The sequence below is a fragment of the Ranitomeya variabilis genome, chromosome 2 (assembly GCF_051348905.1).
Source record: "Ranitomeya variabilis isolate aRanVar5 chromosome 2, aRanVar5.hap1, whole genome shotgun sequence".
Taxonomy (NCBI): Eukaryota; Metazoa; Chordata; class Amphibia; order Anura; family Dendrobatidae; genus Ranitomeya; species Ranitomeya variabilis.
This window is the reverse complement of record NC_135233.1, coordinates 431,869,965-431,887,653: the sequence shown is the minus strand read 5'-3', so window position 1 is coordinate 431,887,653 and position 17,689 is coordinate 431,869,965. Positions and strand designations below refer to the sequence as shown.

Genomic DNA, 17,689 nt, shown 5'->3' with positions numbered 1-17,689 from the left:
TGGGAGTCAAGGAGTTGCCGCCAACTCTTCTGGGAGTCGAGGAGTTGCTGCCAACTCTTCTGGGAATGGAGAAGTTGCCGCCAACTCTTCTGTGATTCCCGAAGTTGCCGCCAGCTTTTCTGGGAGTCCCGGAGTTGCTGTCAACTCTCCTGGGAGTCCCGAAGTTGTCACCATCTCTTCTGGGCTTCTGGGAGTCCCGTAGTTGCCACCATCTCTTCTGGGAGTCGAGGAGTTGACGCCAACACTTCTGGGAGTCAAGGAGTTGCTGCCAACTCTTCTGGAAATGGAGGAGTTGCTGCCAACTCTTCTGGGAATGGGAGAGTTGCCGCCAACTCTTCTGTGAGTCCCGGAGTTTCCGCCAGCTCTTCTGGGAGTCCCGGACTTGCCACCATCTCTTCTGGGAGTCCCGGACTTGCCACCATCTCTTCTGGGAGTCCCAGAGTTGCCACCAACTCTTCTGGGAGTGCCAGAGTTGCCGCCAAATCTTCTGGAAGTCCCAAAGTTGATGCCAACTCTTCTGGGAGTTGAAGAGTTGTCGCCAACTCTTCTGGGAGTCGAGGAGTTGCCTCCAACTCTTTTGGGAGTTCGATTAGTTGCTGCCAACTCTTCTGGGAGTCCCACAGTTGCCGCCAACTCTTCTGGGAGTCCCACAGTTGCCGCCAACTCTTCTGGGAGTCTCAGAGTTGCCGCCAACTCTTCTGGGAGTCCCGGAGTTGCCACCAACTCTTCTGGGAGTCCCGAAGTTGCCGCCAACTCTTCTGGGAGTCTTGAAGTTGCTGCCAACTCTTCTGGGAGTCCCGAAGTTGCTGCCAACTCTTGTGGGAGTCGAGGAGTTGCCAACTCTTCTGGGAGTCGAGGAGTTGCCTCCAACTCTTCTGGGAGTCCTGGAGTTGCAGCCAACTCTTCTGGGAGTCCTTGAGTTGCCGACAGCTCTTCTGGGAGTCCTGGAGTTGCCAACAACTCTTCTGGGAGTCCTGGAGTTGCCAACAACTCTTCTGGGAGTCCTGGAGTTGCCGACAACTCTTCTGGGAGTCCAGGAGTTGCTGACAACTCTTCTGGGAGTCCTGGAGTTGCCGGCAACTGTTCTGGGAGTCTCGGAGTTGCCAACAACTCTTCTGGGAGTCCCGGAGTGCTACCCTTTTTTGGGTGGGAGCTGTTCATACATTCTGGCATACTTGGCAAGTATGTGTTTTATGCAATCCAGAGGGGTGTTACAGGGCAACTCGTGGCCCCCCACACAGTACCAGCGTCAACACAAAGTGCCACCACCATGTACCAGCCCCTGTGCAGCCAGTAAGTGATCGCTCACATTTAAGGGTTAAGAGATCCCAGTAGTTGAAGGACACCCCTGCTCATTAGTACTAGTTACCATGTAAGTTAATGTCTAACCATTTACCAAGCTTTACAACATTAGCGAGGCTTGGTAAAGGGTCGGACCTACAGGTACAGATTTGCAGATTTTGCAAATTGTGATCAGATTCCAGGTCCTTCTAGGAAATCTGCAACGTATTCTCATCTGATCAGATGTAATCAGAAGCAGAAGATATGACTATTCCATCTACTGACTCGGAGACGGTAGTTGCTCTTCTTTTGTTCTCCATCCCACCCAGTCCACCATGACAACTTCTCTTAAGGATAACGTTGCCGACCTGCAGTTATAGTCTTGCACTTTTTTTTTTTTCACTGGAGCAATTATAAACTTATATTATCCTTTTGGATAGAAAAAATTTGCCGTAGACCTTAGACAATTGTCGGCTGACACCATTCACCCCGATATCATTCCCATTGGTCATTTTTTATAAGAGTCAGATCTATCTGACATCGCTTATCCCAAGAAAAAAAATTGTAAGTCCAACTTATCGAATCCCTTTGAGAAAGTTTCGGCAGCGCTCGACTTTCTGGCAGCATCATACTTTATGGTAATAATGGATGAGCCATCGTTTGCCGATGTTCTGTTACCAGGAACACAATGGAAATAAATATTTCTTTCCCATTATTATCACACATCTCTAATTGCTGCTCCGTCATCGGCATCAAAGCTTTGCTGCGTTAATCACTTTGTTGCCTGTACTTGCAAAGTTATATCTGCGCTCGGAGATTTCCCTTATACCGAATGCAAATGAGTAAGGCAGGTCCAAGCAAGACGGTGTGAGGCTGAGATACACGCAGAGCGGTGGAAATATCTGTTCATGTGCCAACTCCAGAGAAGCCTCTACGATAGGGCCACAAAAACAGTACCTAATGCTCCCCCCATAGAGCCTCCCTCACTCTGGAGGACCCGGCATGTCCTCACATTCCACAGGCAGCCTATTGCATTTTTTAGGGTTGGTGTAATACTACATTCCACCTGTGGTGTCACTGCAGATTCCTCAACGTATTACAGCTGATCACTGCGATCACAGTGATCAGCTTAACTTTTAACATAAAGTGATTGCTCACAGAAGATCAGAATTAAAGGGGTTGTTTTCTATTCTGTTACCCCGTTACATCACATAGAGGTCATAGAATGGGGTCCTTCACACCGAAACCCCCTCTATGAGCCACAACTGTAAGTACAACTGTGGCGTACCCCAAACGTCCATATATTACTGACTTTAGAGTTGGGTAGAAGGGATGTTGAATCTTGCCTGGGAATGTCCCTTAGGGACCAACACTTTTGGGCAGGGTTTACATACATCCAGCCTTTTTTTCTTATCTTGGGTGGCCATTACTTTGTTGGGACTGTATTGAATCTGATGTTTTACTTTTCTTCCTGCTCCTGAGATATGGCCTCCTCTTTCCTATATATAAATCTAGTCTTGTTAGCAAGTGGGTGTGGTTTACAAGAAACGTGACAGAACACACCCACTTGGCTAACAAGGCTAGAATTATATATAGAGAAGAGGAGGCCATATCTCGGGAGTGGAGAGGAGCAGGAAGAAAAATAAAACATCGCCGGATTCAGGAGAACAGCGGCATTTACACCAGGGAAAAATATATATATATATTTATGGCAAAGTCTTCTCTAAGGAAATGTCCACAAACTCTAATCATTTTATACCCGTAAGTTGATCAATCAGTACCACAGAAGAGAACTCTGCCAAGGGAAGCACTCCTCCTATTTTGGAAAGTCCAGTCACCATGATCATGACTTACCTTTCTTTTTTGTCAGATGTCCTTTCCCATTGGTCGTCCATACCCCCAGAGCATTGGGGCAAGCACCATGTGTGTGAATGGCTCCAGTACTGCTGTGACAAGCACAAGCTGGATGCCACCTGCATCCCCTTCTCCCAGTTCAATGTGTCCGGCCTGGAGCTCTGCAACATGAGCAAAGAAGACTTCACAGAGGCTGCGGGAGCCTGCGGACACTTTCTCTACAGCCTTCTGCAAGAAGTCCGAACACATGGTAAGATGGGTTAGGGGGTCCGGCGCTTATACCACAACCCCATGACACGCAGGTCAGGATAATGTGCCGGATTCTGCATGGAAATTCACAGCTGAAAATCGGAGCCAAACCGTGTGGATTTTGGTGCGGATTTTGGTGCGGGTTTTGGTGCTAGTTTATAACAGACAAGCATATAAAATAAAGGTATAAGCCTGTGTGACATATCTCCTTATGTTCTCTGCCCCAGGAATCTCACCTCCCGCTAATACAGAGGAGACGCCGCCGTCGCAGAGCGCTGCCCGTAAGTCATCTCTCTGGAGCTCTGCATCGGGAGGCTCCTCTGTTATTCCTCAGGGGAATGTATGAATAAATCGGTAACTGGATGTAACTTTTCCAAACAGGTGAAGATAAAGTTTACGGAAAATCAGAACAGGTGAAAAGACTCCGAGCTCCCACCCAGCACCGTCCCGGTAAGACTGAGCGCCGATCTCCGCTCACATCTGCTCAGCCTAAAAAACATGAAAGGGTCTTACATGAGGCAGGTATCCATGTCCTGTCCTGAGGATACGTGGTTAACCCTTTCCTAATATCCGCCGTAGGTGTAAAGCGCGCGTGGTTTGCAGGTGTATGGAGCAAGATGAGCTGAGCTGTCATACAACCAGCACCTGCCTCTGACAGCAGTGATCGGAGTCAGCTCTAATCGCTGCTGATTAACCACTTAAACACCACTGTCAATTTGTGACAGCGGCATTTCGGTGGTGTAATCCCTGTGATTCGCCGATTTGGGCATCCATTACCCTCCATTTCCTATTGAAGGACCCCATCTCCTCCTTGTTTACACTCCGACTGATGCTGATTTTTAGCAGCCAAGAATGCTGCAGAACTAAAGTATCATATAGTACAAGTCGCAGGACTGAAATAGTTAAAAAAAAATATTTAAATTTAAAAAAAAAAGCATAATAGCAAAAATTAAATCAACCCCCTTACCAAATAAAAAAGAAACAAATTCGGTATCATCACTTCTGCATATCTCCAATGTATCAAAATTTTAAAAAAAACTGTAATATGTTTTGATGCCACTAGGGGGAAATTTTTTCCATCACTTAAATCCTCATTGATTCTTTTCTTAGTCTATTTTTCTTATTAAAATCTGAATATTTTGTGGGGGGGGTTTTATTGTTAAAAATTTGTAAAATTTTATAAAAATTACAGTTCTAAAAAAAATTATTTAAACATCATAAAAAAAATTTAAATACCAAAATTACCTTTAAATGCAAGAAAAAGTGATGAAAACTTTGTACATGCCCTAAAATGACCCCAGTATAAATAACAGCCGGGCCCACAAAGACCGAGCGAGCCGTCACACAGATCCATCGATGGGAAAAAAAGTTAAGAGTCTCAGAAAAAGTTCCACATTTTTTAATTGGTAAAATTAAAAAAACCTATCGAAGTTTATCGCCGTTTCGTTTCACATAATGACTGCTGTAAAAGCAAAACGCAAAAAAAGACGATGAAATAGTTTTTTTTCCACTATTCCATTTTTTTTAATGTTATTTTCAGTTTTTCAAGACATTATATTAAAAAAAAATAAGTGTCGCCATTCATAACTACAAGTCGTCTCGCAAAAAAGGTTATGACAATGGAAAAATACAAATATTAAGGCTCTTGGAACATGGGGGGAACAAAAGTAAAAATTAGTCTCAGGCGAAGGAGTTATTACCGATCGTGACGTGATGGCTGATGGCACCGCGCCAATCATGTGCTCTTTGGGGCTTTGGCGAGTGCTCACTTCATCGTTTACCAGCAGAGCGCCGCACTGTGGCTGTGTCTGGTATTGCGGCTCTAGCTCAGCACCTGTCGCTCACCGTCGCACCATGGCCCCTTGAAGGTGGCACCGTGTGTAATAATTATAGGGGATAACTCAGGAGACTCTTTGCGTGGAACAAGACAACTACAGGACACAGTTTTATAAGTGGTAAAGTCTATATTATCACACGGTGATTCAAACAGGTGCAGAGAGAAACTCAAGTCCACAATACTTGGTGTAAATATTAAACGCAGCTCAGCAGTCTATAGGAAACTTCAGAGGAAAATGCAATCACGCAGAAAGTTTATGAAGCACAATTATTCTTGAGGATACTTGACACGAATAAATCCTTGTCTTAGTCCAAAACACAGATAGATATGCTTATAAGGCAGTTCAAATAATATCTTAGCTCAACCAGGGAGGTCAGGGTAATAGTCTCAGGTTCTTGCAAAGCAGAAACAGCTTACATGTCCAGCAAATGCAGATGGAAGTAAACACGAGCAGCAGATGAAGGAGGATTACTGGAACTGGTGTATGCAGCAGGAACTCAGAGCAGAGTAGCAGGATAACCACACATGTTCACAGGAGCAGGTATATAGCCAGGGAGTCACCAGAGGTCAGGAGCTGGATGCAAGGCAGAATACTCTAGCACAGACTGAAGGCTGGGGTGGAGTTTTATAGCAGGAAGACACAGTGCACATGAGACCAAAGACGCCATCTTGGAAAAGGGCAGTAATGCACAAAAAGGTAATACAAAATGTTCAGAGTCCTGACACCGTGTTTAGTGGCCATCACCATGATGGAGGTTGCATGTTCCTTCTACGTTCCAGGCATGCACAGTTCTCACTTGTGGGAATTCCTCCGCGATCTACTCCTGTCACCCGAGGAAAACAATGGCATCTTGGACTGGGAGGACCGGGAGCAGGGAATTTTCCGTGTGGTGAAGTCTGAGGCTCTCGCTCGTATGTGGGGTCAGAGGAAGCGCAACGACAGGATGAACTACGAGAAGCTTAGCAGGGCGTTGAGGTGGGTGCTGGTGTTTTATGGACCCCCGTCATCCCCTTCTCGTGCCTTGAGGTAGTCACCTACTATATGCTTTTCCATAGAAGGCCGCCATTGCCCCAAAGATTCAATCATATTTTTGCATTGACGCTGCGACACTCAGCCGCCTTAGGCGAGGGCGACCTGTGCCCAGGACCCATCAGCAGCCAATGCTTACTTTTATTATTGCTTGTATAGCAGCATTGTTTATACATTGTAGATTACTATCTATAGCGTTACTTGAGCACAATGTGGTGGTATTTAAGGGATTTTCCAAACGTCACCCGATTTTCGTGTACCGATGACATCAGGTCCATCAGTCATGTGACTGTGACAGGCGACCACATGCAAGTCTCACTGATGATGATGATGGGTGATTGCCTGCAGTGTGTATGTGACTGATGGATATGATGTCATCCCTGAGGAACTGACCCCAACCCATTACAAAAAACATTGCTGATGATGTCACGTCCATCAGTCACGTGACTATGGCAGCCAATCACTAGCTTCGGCGGTGGCACTTTGTGCAGCGGTCTCGTGACTGATGGATGTGGCGTCATCTCTGCAGGATCAGCGGGGATCACACAAGAGGTGTCTTTGTAACAATGCGGGGATCGGACAGATAAGTTTTATTATTTTAGAATATATTCTGTTGTATGTTCTGGACAATCCCTTTAAGGTGTGTGCGGCTCACTAGTTACTCACTGTGCAGCATATTAGTTTTTTCTGCTCTGTATAGCGGGGTTATTTATGCATCTATATGGAAGTATTATTTGGTCCTACGATATATGACGCTGTTTTTTGAGAACCGTATTAAGAGTAGTCCCTGCTTGGTGTTAGTGCACTGTATGGCGGTACACAGCAGAAGTCCTTAATGTGTCCTCTCTTCGCAGGCATTACTACAAGACCGGGATCCTAGAGCGAGTAGATAGGCGACTGGTCTACAAGTTTGGCAAGAACGCCTATGGGTGGCACCGCGCCGCAGCGTACTGACCGATCCGTCCATTGGTCGCCGAGGGGCAAATCGTGTAGATTCCATGAATCAACTCTCTACTTTACCGGCAGAGGAGGAATCGTCTCTTCTCTTCCGGCAGAACTTGAACTCATCACAGAAGAGGAGTCGTCAGTATTAACCCGATTACTCAAATCATCAGAGCACAAGAATGATGGCCCCAAATCTGCTCCATCGCTGCACCCCCGGGCGTGACCACGGGGCTCACACTATTGTCCTGGACGCCATTTATATTGGATCACAAGCTTTTATTATATCTTACCCCTTCTCGGCCATAAGTTTTCTGGATTTGAGCAAATCGAGTGAAGGAAAATGTGGATTCTGTGAAATCCGAATTTCATTTTTCACGAATCGATTTTTCCCATCTCTCTCTTCCTATTATAGACCCACTTTATATTATACCGATTGGACAGACCAATGAGTATCTGGCCAGCCATGGGCAGAGACCCCACCAATCCCTAGAATGTAGAATCCTATCTCCGGAGGAGAAGCGGCCACAGGCGAGCGGTCAGTCGCCAGCGCAGCAGGTGGTGAACATCGGGGCGCTCGCTCTTCTATCCTAGAATCTCTCATTCGCTGTATCGGAGACTGACCGCACACGTATGGCTGCCGATCCACTGGAAACAAGGGAGCAGAACTGGTTGCATCATTTATGGGAGAACCCCTTTAATAGGAGAAAACCTTTAAGAGATGAAGATATCCACAATCCATTTTTCCCCTGTAAAGAGAAGCCCTTTAAGAAATGAAGATATCCACCAGACATATCACCCCTGTAAAGAGAACCCCTTTAAGAAATGAAGATATCCACCAGACATATCACCCCTGTAAAGAGAACCCCTTTAAGAGATGATATCCACCACCCATATCCCCCTGTAAAGAGAACCCCTTTAAGAGATTAAGATACTCACTATCCATATCCCCCTGTAAAGAGAACCCCTTTAAGAAATGAAGATATCCACCAGACATATCACCCCTGTAAAGAGAACCCCTTTAAGAGATGAAGATATCCACTATCCATATCCCCCTGTAAAGAGAACCCCTTTAGGAAATGAAGATATCCACCATCCATATCCCCCCTGTAAAGAGAACCCCTTTAAGAGATGAAGATATCCGCTATCCATATCCCGCTGTAAAGAGAACCCCTTTAAGAAATGAAGATATCCACCAGACATATCACCCCTGTAAAGAGAACCCCTTTAAGAGATGATATCCACCACCCATATCCCCCTGTAAAGAGAACCCCTTTAAGAGATTAAGATACTCACTATCCATATCCCCCTGTAAAGAGAACCCCTTTAAGAAATGAAGATATCCACCAGACATATCACCCCTGTAAAGAGAACCCCTTTAAGAGATGAAGATATCCGCTATCCATATCCCCCTGAAAGAGAACCCCTTTAGGAAATGAAGATATCCACCATCCATATCCCCCCTGTAAAGAGAACCCCTTTAAGAGATGAAGATATCCACTATCCATATCCCCCTGTAAAGAGAACCCCTTTAAGAAATGAAGATATCCACCAGACATATCACCCCTGTAAAGAGAACCCCTTTAAGAGGTGATATCCACCACCCATATCCCCCCTGTAAAGAGAACCCCTTTAAGAGATAGATATCCACCATCCATATCCCCCCTGTAAAGAGAACCGAAGGTATCCATCACCCATATCCCCCCGCACTCTACATTTATATCATTCCTCACTTTGACCAGATCCCAGAACCAGATTTAGATCTCCGGAGTCTTTATGTAAATCTGTTCTGGTGCCTTGGACTTCACTGATCATTTAAATCACACCTTAAAGGGATTGTACAGAATTAGAAAAACATGGCTGCTTTCTTGTGAATTATTAAAGCAGCGCCACCTCTCTCCGCAGGTTGTGTCTGGTATTGCCGGCTGTGCTGCTTTTTTTTCCTGCAGCACTATGAAGCCATAACTGACCCCCTACTATAATGGTAGTAGTGACCTCCTTTTTTCCGGTGTTGCCCTTTAAGCTTCACCAGGTGCTCCCCCTTTATAACAGCGCCTCCACAGTTCGCTTATATCAGTAGTTGTACCTCCGACCATATAAATCTCAAATCAATGTAAGGTCCCTCTCATTCGCCCAGCAATGCCAAATCCTATGTACATCCCCATAAACCCCCCGCTACGGGGGTCCGGCTTCCCCATAGTCACAGTGTAAATGATTGTATAAATGTGAATAGAAAGTTGTCGATAATATTTTTATGTAAAACCAAATAAATATTATATTTAACACCCAGGAGTCTAATTCTTAGGCCGGGGTCACACTAGACCGTAATACGGACGAGTGCTATGCGATAAAAAATCGCATAGCACTCGGCCCAATGTTAATCTATGGTGCAGCTCCCATCATCCGATATTTTCTCCACCGTATTTCGGATCCGAGGGAACTCGCATCAGGCTGCGATTGTGGGCTCATTTCCACATGCGAGTCATACGTCCGTATCTCGCATGTGGAAACCAAGCTGTGGAGCCGGCACTCAGGAGCGGAGCGTGCGGCCGCATAGGAACACATGGAGCTGCACAGCTCCGCTCCTGAGTGGCGGCACCAGGGCTTGGTTTCCACATGCGAGATACGGACGTGTGACTCGCATGTGGAAATGAGCCCTGTCAGCGTATCTCGGCCGAGACTCGCCAATGCAAGTCTATGGGTGCGAGAAAAAATCGGATTACACACGGACCATGCGTGTGCATTGCGAGAAATACGCAGCGGTGTTCTATAGAAAAGCCGGTAATTCAATTGCCGGCTTTGCATTTCTCCTTCACAAACCCGACAGGATATGAGACATGGTTTACATACAGTAAACCATCTCATATCCCCCTTTTTTTTGCATATTCCACACTACTAATGTTAGTAGTGTGTATGTGCAAAATTTGGCCGCTGTAGCTGCTCAAATAAAGGGTTAAATGGCGGAAAAAATTGGCGTGGGCTCCCGCGCAATTTTCTCCGCCAGAGTGGTAAAGCCAGTGACTGAGGGCAGATATTAATAGCCAGGAGAGGGTCCATGGTTATTGGCCCCCCCCTGGCTAAAAACATCTGCCCCCAGCCACCCCAGAAAAGGCACATCTGGAAGATGCACCTATTCTGGCACTTGGCCACTCTCTTCCCACTCCCTGTAGTGGTGGGCTATGGGGTAATGAAGGGTTAATGCCACCTTGCTATTGGAAGGTGACATTAAGCCAGATTAATAATGGAGAGGCGTCAATTATGTCACCTATCCATTATTAATCCAATTGTTTGAAAGTGTTAAAAAACACACACACATGATTTAAAAGTATTTTAATGAAATAAACACAGCGGTTGTTTTAATATTTTATTGCTCTCTCAATCCATTTTCAGACCCTCGCTTGGCAAAACAATAAACCCACAATATACATACCTTCTGCTGACCCGTCACGTCCCACGAGGTAATCCATCTGAAGGGGTTAAAATAATTTACAAGCAGGAGCCCTGCAAAAGCAGCTGTGCTCGTGCTTGTAATTCCCCGGCGAATGAAGGAAATGTAGGTCATTGACCTACATTTCCTTCAGTCGCGGTGATGCGCCCCCTGGTGGATGTCCTCATATGACCTGGAGCGTGGGAAAAAGTTCCCAGGCTGCAGTTCATGAGAACATCCAGCAGGGGCGCATCACCACGACTGAATGTAAGTATAGATCACTCTGCTTTCCTTTCAGCACCCGGGGATTACAGGCACGAGCGAGTGGTTTATCGCAGCTCCTGCCTGTAATATTAGTTAACCCCTTCAGATGGATTACCTCGTGGGACGTGATAGGACATCAGAAGGTATGTATATTGTGTGTTTATTGTTTTGCCAAGCGAGGGTCTGAAAATGGATTGAGAGAGCAATAAAATATTAAAACAACCGCTGTGTTTATTTCATTAAAATACTTTTTAATAATGTGTGTGTTTTTTAACACTTTCAAACAATTGGATTAATAATGGATAGGTGACATAATTGATGCCTCTCCATTATTAATCTGGCTTAATGTCACCTTCCAATAGCAAGGTGGCATTAACCCTTCATTACCCCATATCCCACCACTACACGGGAGTGGGAAGAGAGTGGCCAAGTGCCAGAATAGGCGCATCTTCCAGATGTGCCTTTTCTGGGGTGGCTGGGGGCAGATGTTTTTAGCCACGGGGGGGCCAATAACCATGGACCCTCTCTAGGCTATTAATATCTGCCGTCAGTCACTGGCTTTACCACTCTGGCGGAGAAAATTGCGCGGGAGCCCACGCCAATTTTTTCCGCCATTTAACCCTTTATTTGAGCAGCTACAGCGGCCAAATTTTGCACATACACACTACTAACATTAGTAGTGTGGAATATGCAAAAAAAATGGGGATATGAGATGGTTTACTGTATGTAATCATGTCTCATATCCTGTCGGGTTTGTGCAGGAGAAATGCAAAGCCGGCAATTGAATTACCGGCTTTTCACAGATATCGCGCTGAATGAAATCTAAATACAGAATATATATATATGTGTCTCAATGACATATATATACCGTGTTTCCCCGAAAATAAGCCACCCCCGATAATAAGCCGTAGTGGGGGGTAGAGAAGGGGCGGCTAATATAAGCCATACCCCGAAAATAAGCCGTAGTGGGAAACACGTGGAAAATATAAGCCATGGTACCTTTTGACTGCCTCGGTCCCCTCTGTCCTCTCTCTAGTGGCCCCGAGTGCAGGGTTAACTTTCTGTGTGCCCCGGCCGGAGCTCTGATTGGTCCAGCGGCTCCCCAGCATCTCGAGCGCTGATTGGCTCAGCAGCTCTTCCCCTGTTCAGCGGTCACGTGGGACCGCTCATTAGAGAAATGAATAGGCTGCTCCACCTCCCATAGGGGCGGAGCCGCATAATTCATTTCTCTAATCAGCGGTGCCGGTGACCGCTGACAGAGGAAGAGGCTGCGGCACCGAAGACCAGCTGTCCGGGGGAAGGAGCGGGACGCCGGGAGCAGGTAAGTATGACATATTCACCTGTCCTCGTTCCACACGCCGGGCGTCGCGCCATCTTCCCGGCGTCTCTCCGCACTGACTGTGCAGGTCAGAGGGCGCGATGACGCATATAGTGTGCGCGCCGCCCTCTGCCTGAACAGTCAATGCGGAGAGACGCCGGGACGGGATGCTGAGGAGCTGCGGGCAGCAAGAGAGGTGAGTATGTCTTTTTTTTTTTTTATTGCAGCAGCAGCAGCAATGGCACAGCTTTCTATGGTACATCTATGGGGCAATAATGAACGGTGCAGAGCACTATATGGCACAGCTATGGGGCAATAATGGACGGTGCAGAGCACTATATGGCACAGCTGTGGGGCAATAATGAATGGTGCAGAGCACTATATGGCACAGCTATGGGGCAATAATGGACGGTGCAGAGCACTATATGGCACAGCTGTGGGGCAATAATGAATGGTGCAGAGCACTATATGGCACAGCTATGGGGCAATAATGGACGGTGCAGAGCACTATATGGCACAGCTATGGGGCAATAATGGTGCAGAGCACTGTATGGCACAGCTATGGGGCAATAATGGTGCAGAGCACTGTATGGCACAGCTATGGGGCAATAATGGTGCAGAGCACTATATGGCACAGCTATGGGGCAATAATGGTGCAGAGCACTGTATGGCACAGCTATGGGGCAATAATGGTGCAGAGCACTGTATGGCACAGCTATGGGGCAATAATGGTGCAGAGCACTGTATGGCACAGCTATGGGGCAATAATGAACGGTGCAGAGCACTATATGGCACAGCTACTTTTTGGTTAAAAAAAAAAAAGTCGCCTTTTTTTTGGCTAATATAAGCCATACCCCGAAAATAAGCCATAGTGGGACTTTTGGGGGTAAAAAGAATATAAGACACTGGCTTATATTCGGGGAAACACGGTATATATATACTGTATATATGTTTTCCCGAACATTTGAGCACATAAATCCATTAGATGTCGGTTTTGCAAGCCTGCGCGAAAATCTCGCAGTACGGATGCCATACGGATTACATACGGAGGTCACACGGATCATTTGATGCGAGGAAATCGCATCCTCGCACTGCACACGGATCACTGTTTTTGAAACATTTGTGCGATTCTCGTCCGTGAAAATTGGACCGTTTTTTTATACGTTAAGTGTGTCCCCGGCCTCAGGGTTGCACTTTGCAGAGCTAAGTTTCACAGCTGAGGGTTTGCTACAATGTGTCAGTGGGAGTAAATGTATCGATCTGGACTTTTTAGCTCACAGCATAGACTGGACACAATTGTAACAAACCCTCAACTGTGAACAGGAGCAGGTCAGCACAATTTGCAACATGTTTAATGATGCCCATATCCTTTGATAGAAAATCACAGATCTTAAAAACTCTAAGATGAATCATAAAGATTTTTAGAAAGTTGTACTTTTTTTTGGGGGGGGGGGGGGTTATTGCAATCGTTAAGCAAAGGAGCAAAACAAAAGCGCGAGATTAAATTGGCAATTATCAGACCCCTTAGGGTATGTTTCCACTGTCAGGATGGCCGGCGGTATCGCCGCAGCGGCAAAGCCCCGCCCCCTTTCTGAGACGCGATCATGCCGGATGTGTTAACTCTTCACATCCGGGATGATCGCTCGCTCCCATAGCGCCCTGTGATATGCCTTGCGGGGACGCTGCGTCCCCGCAAGGTGTACGGACATGCTGCGATCTGAAAAGACGCGCAGCATGTCCGTAGTCGCAGGGCCGCCGCGTGCGGGTTTCCACGCATAGTGGAGACGGGATTTCATAAAATCCCCTCCACTATGCTGGAACATCTGGACGCTGCTTGTTTGACGCTGCAGCTCTGCGCAGCGTCAAACAAGCAGCGTTTCCTGACCGTGGAAACATACCCTAATGGAACCGGTCGACGAGAAGTTTAAGTTGATGGGACCATCTGCTAATATTGGAATACTAAGGGCTTGTTCACACTTTGCAGATTTTGCTGCGGATTTGGAAAAACCGCAGTGCAAAACCGCTGCGGTTTTCACTGCGGATTTTCCTGCGGTTTCTTCTGCGGATTCCTCTGCGGGTTTTCAACAGCACTTTCCTATTGGTGCATGTTGAAAACCGCTGCGGAATCCGCAGAAAGAAGTGACATGCTCCTTCTTTTTTTCCGCAGCAATTCCGCACGTTTTTTTCCGGGATTTTCCGCAATGTGGGCACAGTGGTTTTTGTTTTCCATAGGGTAACATTGTACTGTACCCTGCATGGAAAACTGCTGCGGATCCGCAGCAAAAACCGCAAAGTGTGAACATAGCCTTAGGGCAGGGGTCAGGAACCTTTTTGGCTAAGAGAGCCGTAAACGCCACATATTTTGAAATATAATTCCGCGAGAGCCGTACAATATGTTTAAAGGGCCATTGACAGATCAATCGCTCCAATGTTCACTTAGTACAGCAAGGAATGCTCCTCCCTACTGTATAAAGCCACAACTGGACTGAAACAATGGTAATTAGCAGTAAAAAAAATAAATAAATAACTTACATTGTGAGCTTGCGATGCATGACATCAGTCCAGCAGTCTGGCTTCTTCTTTTTCCTGCGCATGACTGGAAGCTGGCATTCTTCCCACCTGATGTTGAGAGAATGCCAGCTTTGAGGCATTCGCAGAAGAAAGAAGCTGGAATGTTGGACATGTCACACAACGCATTGTCAGTTATGTCAATTATCTATTTTATTATTTTACAGCGAATTATTGTTTAGGTCCAGCGGTGGCTTAGGCTAGGTTCACATTGCGCTAGGTGAGTCCGTCTAACGGACACGTTTTTAAGTAGTGAAAACGCAATATAACGCACATACTAACGCGCCCATAGACTTGCATTGTCTGACGCCTCGTGACGCATGCCAAATTTGGCATGCGTTAGTCACATAACGTTTCTTTCTGACGGACCTTGGAACGCGGCTTGCAGCGTTTTTGGGTCCGGCCAAGCTAACGCAATACTAACGGAAGCGTTAATTCTGCCATTGATGTCTATTGCAAACGCAGCCAGACGCAAATCTTGATAAATTTCAAAAAAGAACCATACGTTTTAATAGCGTTTGAGGGATGTCCATGTGGTCATGTGACAGGAAACAGGATTTCGGCCATCCTGAGGCCTGCTGCACACCAGAGAAAAAGTGTCTTGCAAAAGATCACAGGAAATGTAAGTACATTTGTATATATATATATATACTAGATGGTGGCCCGATAATGCATTGGGTATTCTAGAATATGCATGTCCACGTAGTATATTGCCCAGCCATGTAGCATGTAGTATATTGCCCAGCTACGTAGTATATTGCCCAGTGACGTAGTATACATCACAGAGCCACGTAGTGTATTGCACAGTGAAGTAGTATACAGCACCCAGCGAAGTAGTATACAGAACCCAGTCACGTAGTATATTGCACAGCGACGTTTGTCACAGTACCCTGTGTGAGCGGTGAGCAGAGGGGTGTATGCGGGCGCCGGGCAGTGAGTGCGGGGCGGCCCTTTTTTTCTGACTGTGCGCGTCGCTGATTGGCCGCGGCAGCCATGACAGGCAGCTGCCGAGGCCAATCAGCGAATTAATACCGTGACAGAAGGACAGAAAGACGGAAGTTCCCTAGACAATTATATAGTAGATATCTCTGTATACATCATGGGAGTCTGTATTGTACGACGGATGTGTGTGTACTAAAAATGTATTGCTTTGTTGCAGATGTCGGATAGTGAGGGAAGCAGCAGCAGCGTGTCTGCGGTTTTTTCTTCTCAGTCGGTAGGCTTGCACTTTAAAAAACCACTAAAATTTGTGTGAAAATTCAGTGTATTAAGCTATATATATATGTATAATCATGTTTCTATTGCAAATAGGAGTCTTCGGAGCCCGAGGCTGCTAGGCCCCCCCCAAAAAAACAGGCAAAACCAACAAAGTAAAACCAAACCAATTCAGTAGGGATCAAAAAGGACCAAATGAGATATCAAGACGTGGATATATTGAAATAAACTTTTATTATAAATGTGTGTGACTATGATTACAAAGTATATTAGAATTACATAGATACATAAATATAAAATCATGTATAAACGTTAAAAACACAACATGCGCTGCACCAGGAAGATCAGGATGAAAGAGTGAAATATCACTCTTCACCACAGCCCCACTGTAATATCAGGATATCTTAAATTATGCTGGCACCGTATAATTAAAATTATCTCTGCCAAATCCAACACCAAAAGAACAATAAAAATTATATATTTGAAAAAGTGCCCCAATACCGAATCAACTTTAAAACAGCATTGCTAAATTTAGCTCAATAACACAATTGAAAAGTGCATCAGTGCCAAATCAGATAAAAATAACCACTCATGATTATAATGGATACAAGTCACTGCATAAAGTGACAGTGCAAAAATGTGAATACCACAAGAGTTACACCCACAAAAGTGTCTAGTGTGGTGTTGGGAATAGCAATTTATGAGACAGTGGTGTCAGCAGTTGTATATTAATTTATACCTGCGGGGGCTGGATCCTGGACCTGCGCTTCTCCCGACGCGCGTTTCGGATTAAATATATATCCTCCCCCTGAAGAAGGATATATATTTAATCCGAAACGCGCGTCGGGAGAAGCGCAGGTCCAGGATCCAGCCCCCGCAGGTATAAATTAATATACAACTGCTGACACCACTGTCTCATAAATTGCTATTCCCAACACCACACTAGACACTTTTGTGGGTGTAACTCTTGTGGTATTCACATTTTTGCACTGTCACTTTATGCAGTGACTTGTATCCATTATAATCATGAGTGGTTATTTTTATCTGATTTGGCACTGATGCACTTTTCAATTGTGTTATTGAGCTAAATTTAGCAATGCTGTTTTAAAGTTGATTCGGTATTGGGGCACTTTTTCAAATATATAATTTTTATTGTTCTTTTGGTGTTGGATTTGGCAGAGATAATTTTAATTATACGGTGCCAGCATAATTTAAGATATCCTGATATTACAGTGGGGCTGTGGTGAAGAGTGATATTTCACTCTTTCATCCTGATCTTCCTGGTGCAGCGCATGTTGTGTTTTTAACGTTTATACATGATTTTATATTTATGTATCTATGTAATTCTAATATACTTTGTAATCATAGTCACACACATTTATAATAAAAGTTTATTTCAATATATCCACGTCTTGATATCTCATTTGGTCCTTTTTGATCCCTACTGAATTGGTTTGGTTTTAGTTTGGTTACTGCTGTGGTTTCCACAGCGAATTGCTACACAGTGCACTGGGGTGATGTATATGAAATTTCTTTCTTCACAGATATATGAATAGGAATGTGAGTTAATTTTGAAATTTATTCTATGTGTACTGTGTGACTTACATTATAAAACCAACAAAGGTACATAGCAGACATTTTTAAGTTTTTGCAAACATAAATTTATTGATCAAAGAAATGTAATTTTTTTTTCCATTTACATAC

General features: G+C 45.3%; 1 protein-coding gene across 1 annotated transcript in view; it reads left to right on the top strand.

The window, feature by feature from the left end:
• ELF5 (E74 like ETS transcription factor 5) overlaps positions 1–8,865 on the top strand; it is a 29,315-nt gene extending 20,450 nt beyond the window's left edge. Inside the window, exons 3-7 of the mRNA XM_077287004.1 lie at positions 3,152–3,385; positions 3,612–3,665; positions 3,766–3,834; positions 6,002–6,197; positions 7,106–8,865. Of these exons, the coding sequence (XP_077143119.1) occupies positions 3,152–3,385; positions 3,612–3,665; positions 3,766–3,834; positions 6,002–6,197; positions 7,106–7,205 (653 nt within the window). The 3' untranslated portion in view covers positions 7,206–8,865. The remainder of the gene's footprint in view (positions 1–3,151; positions 3,386–3,611; positions 3,666–3,765; positions 3,835–6,001; positions 6,198–7,105) is intronic.
• Positions 8,866–17,689: the final 8,824 nt, after the last annotated feature.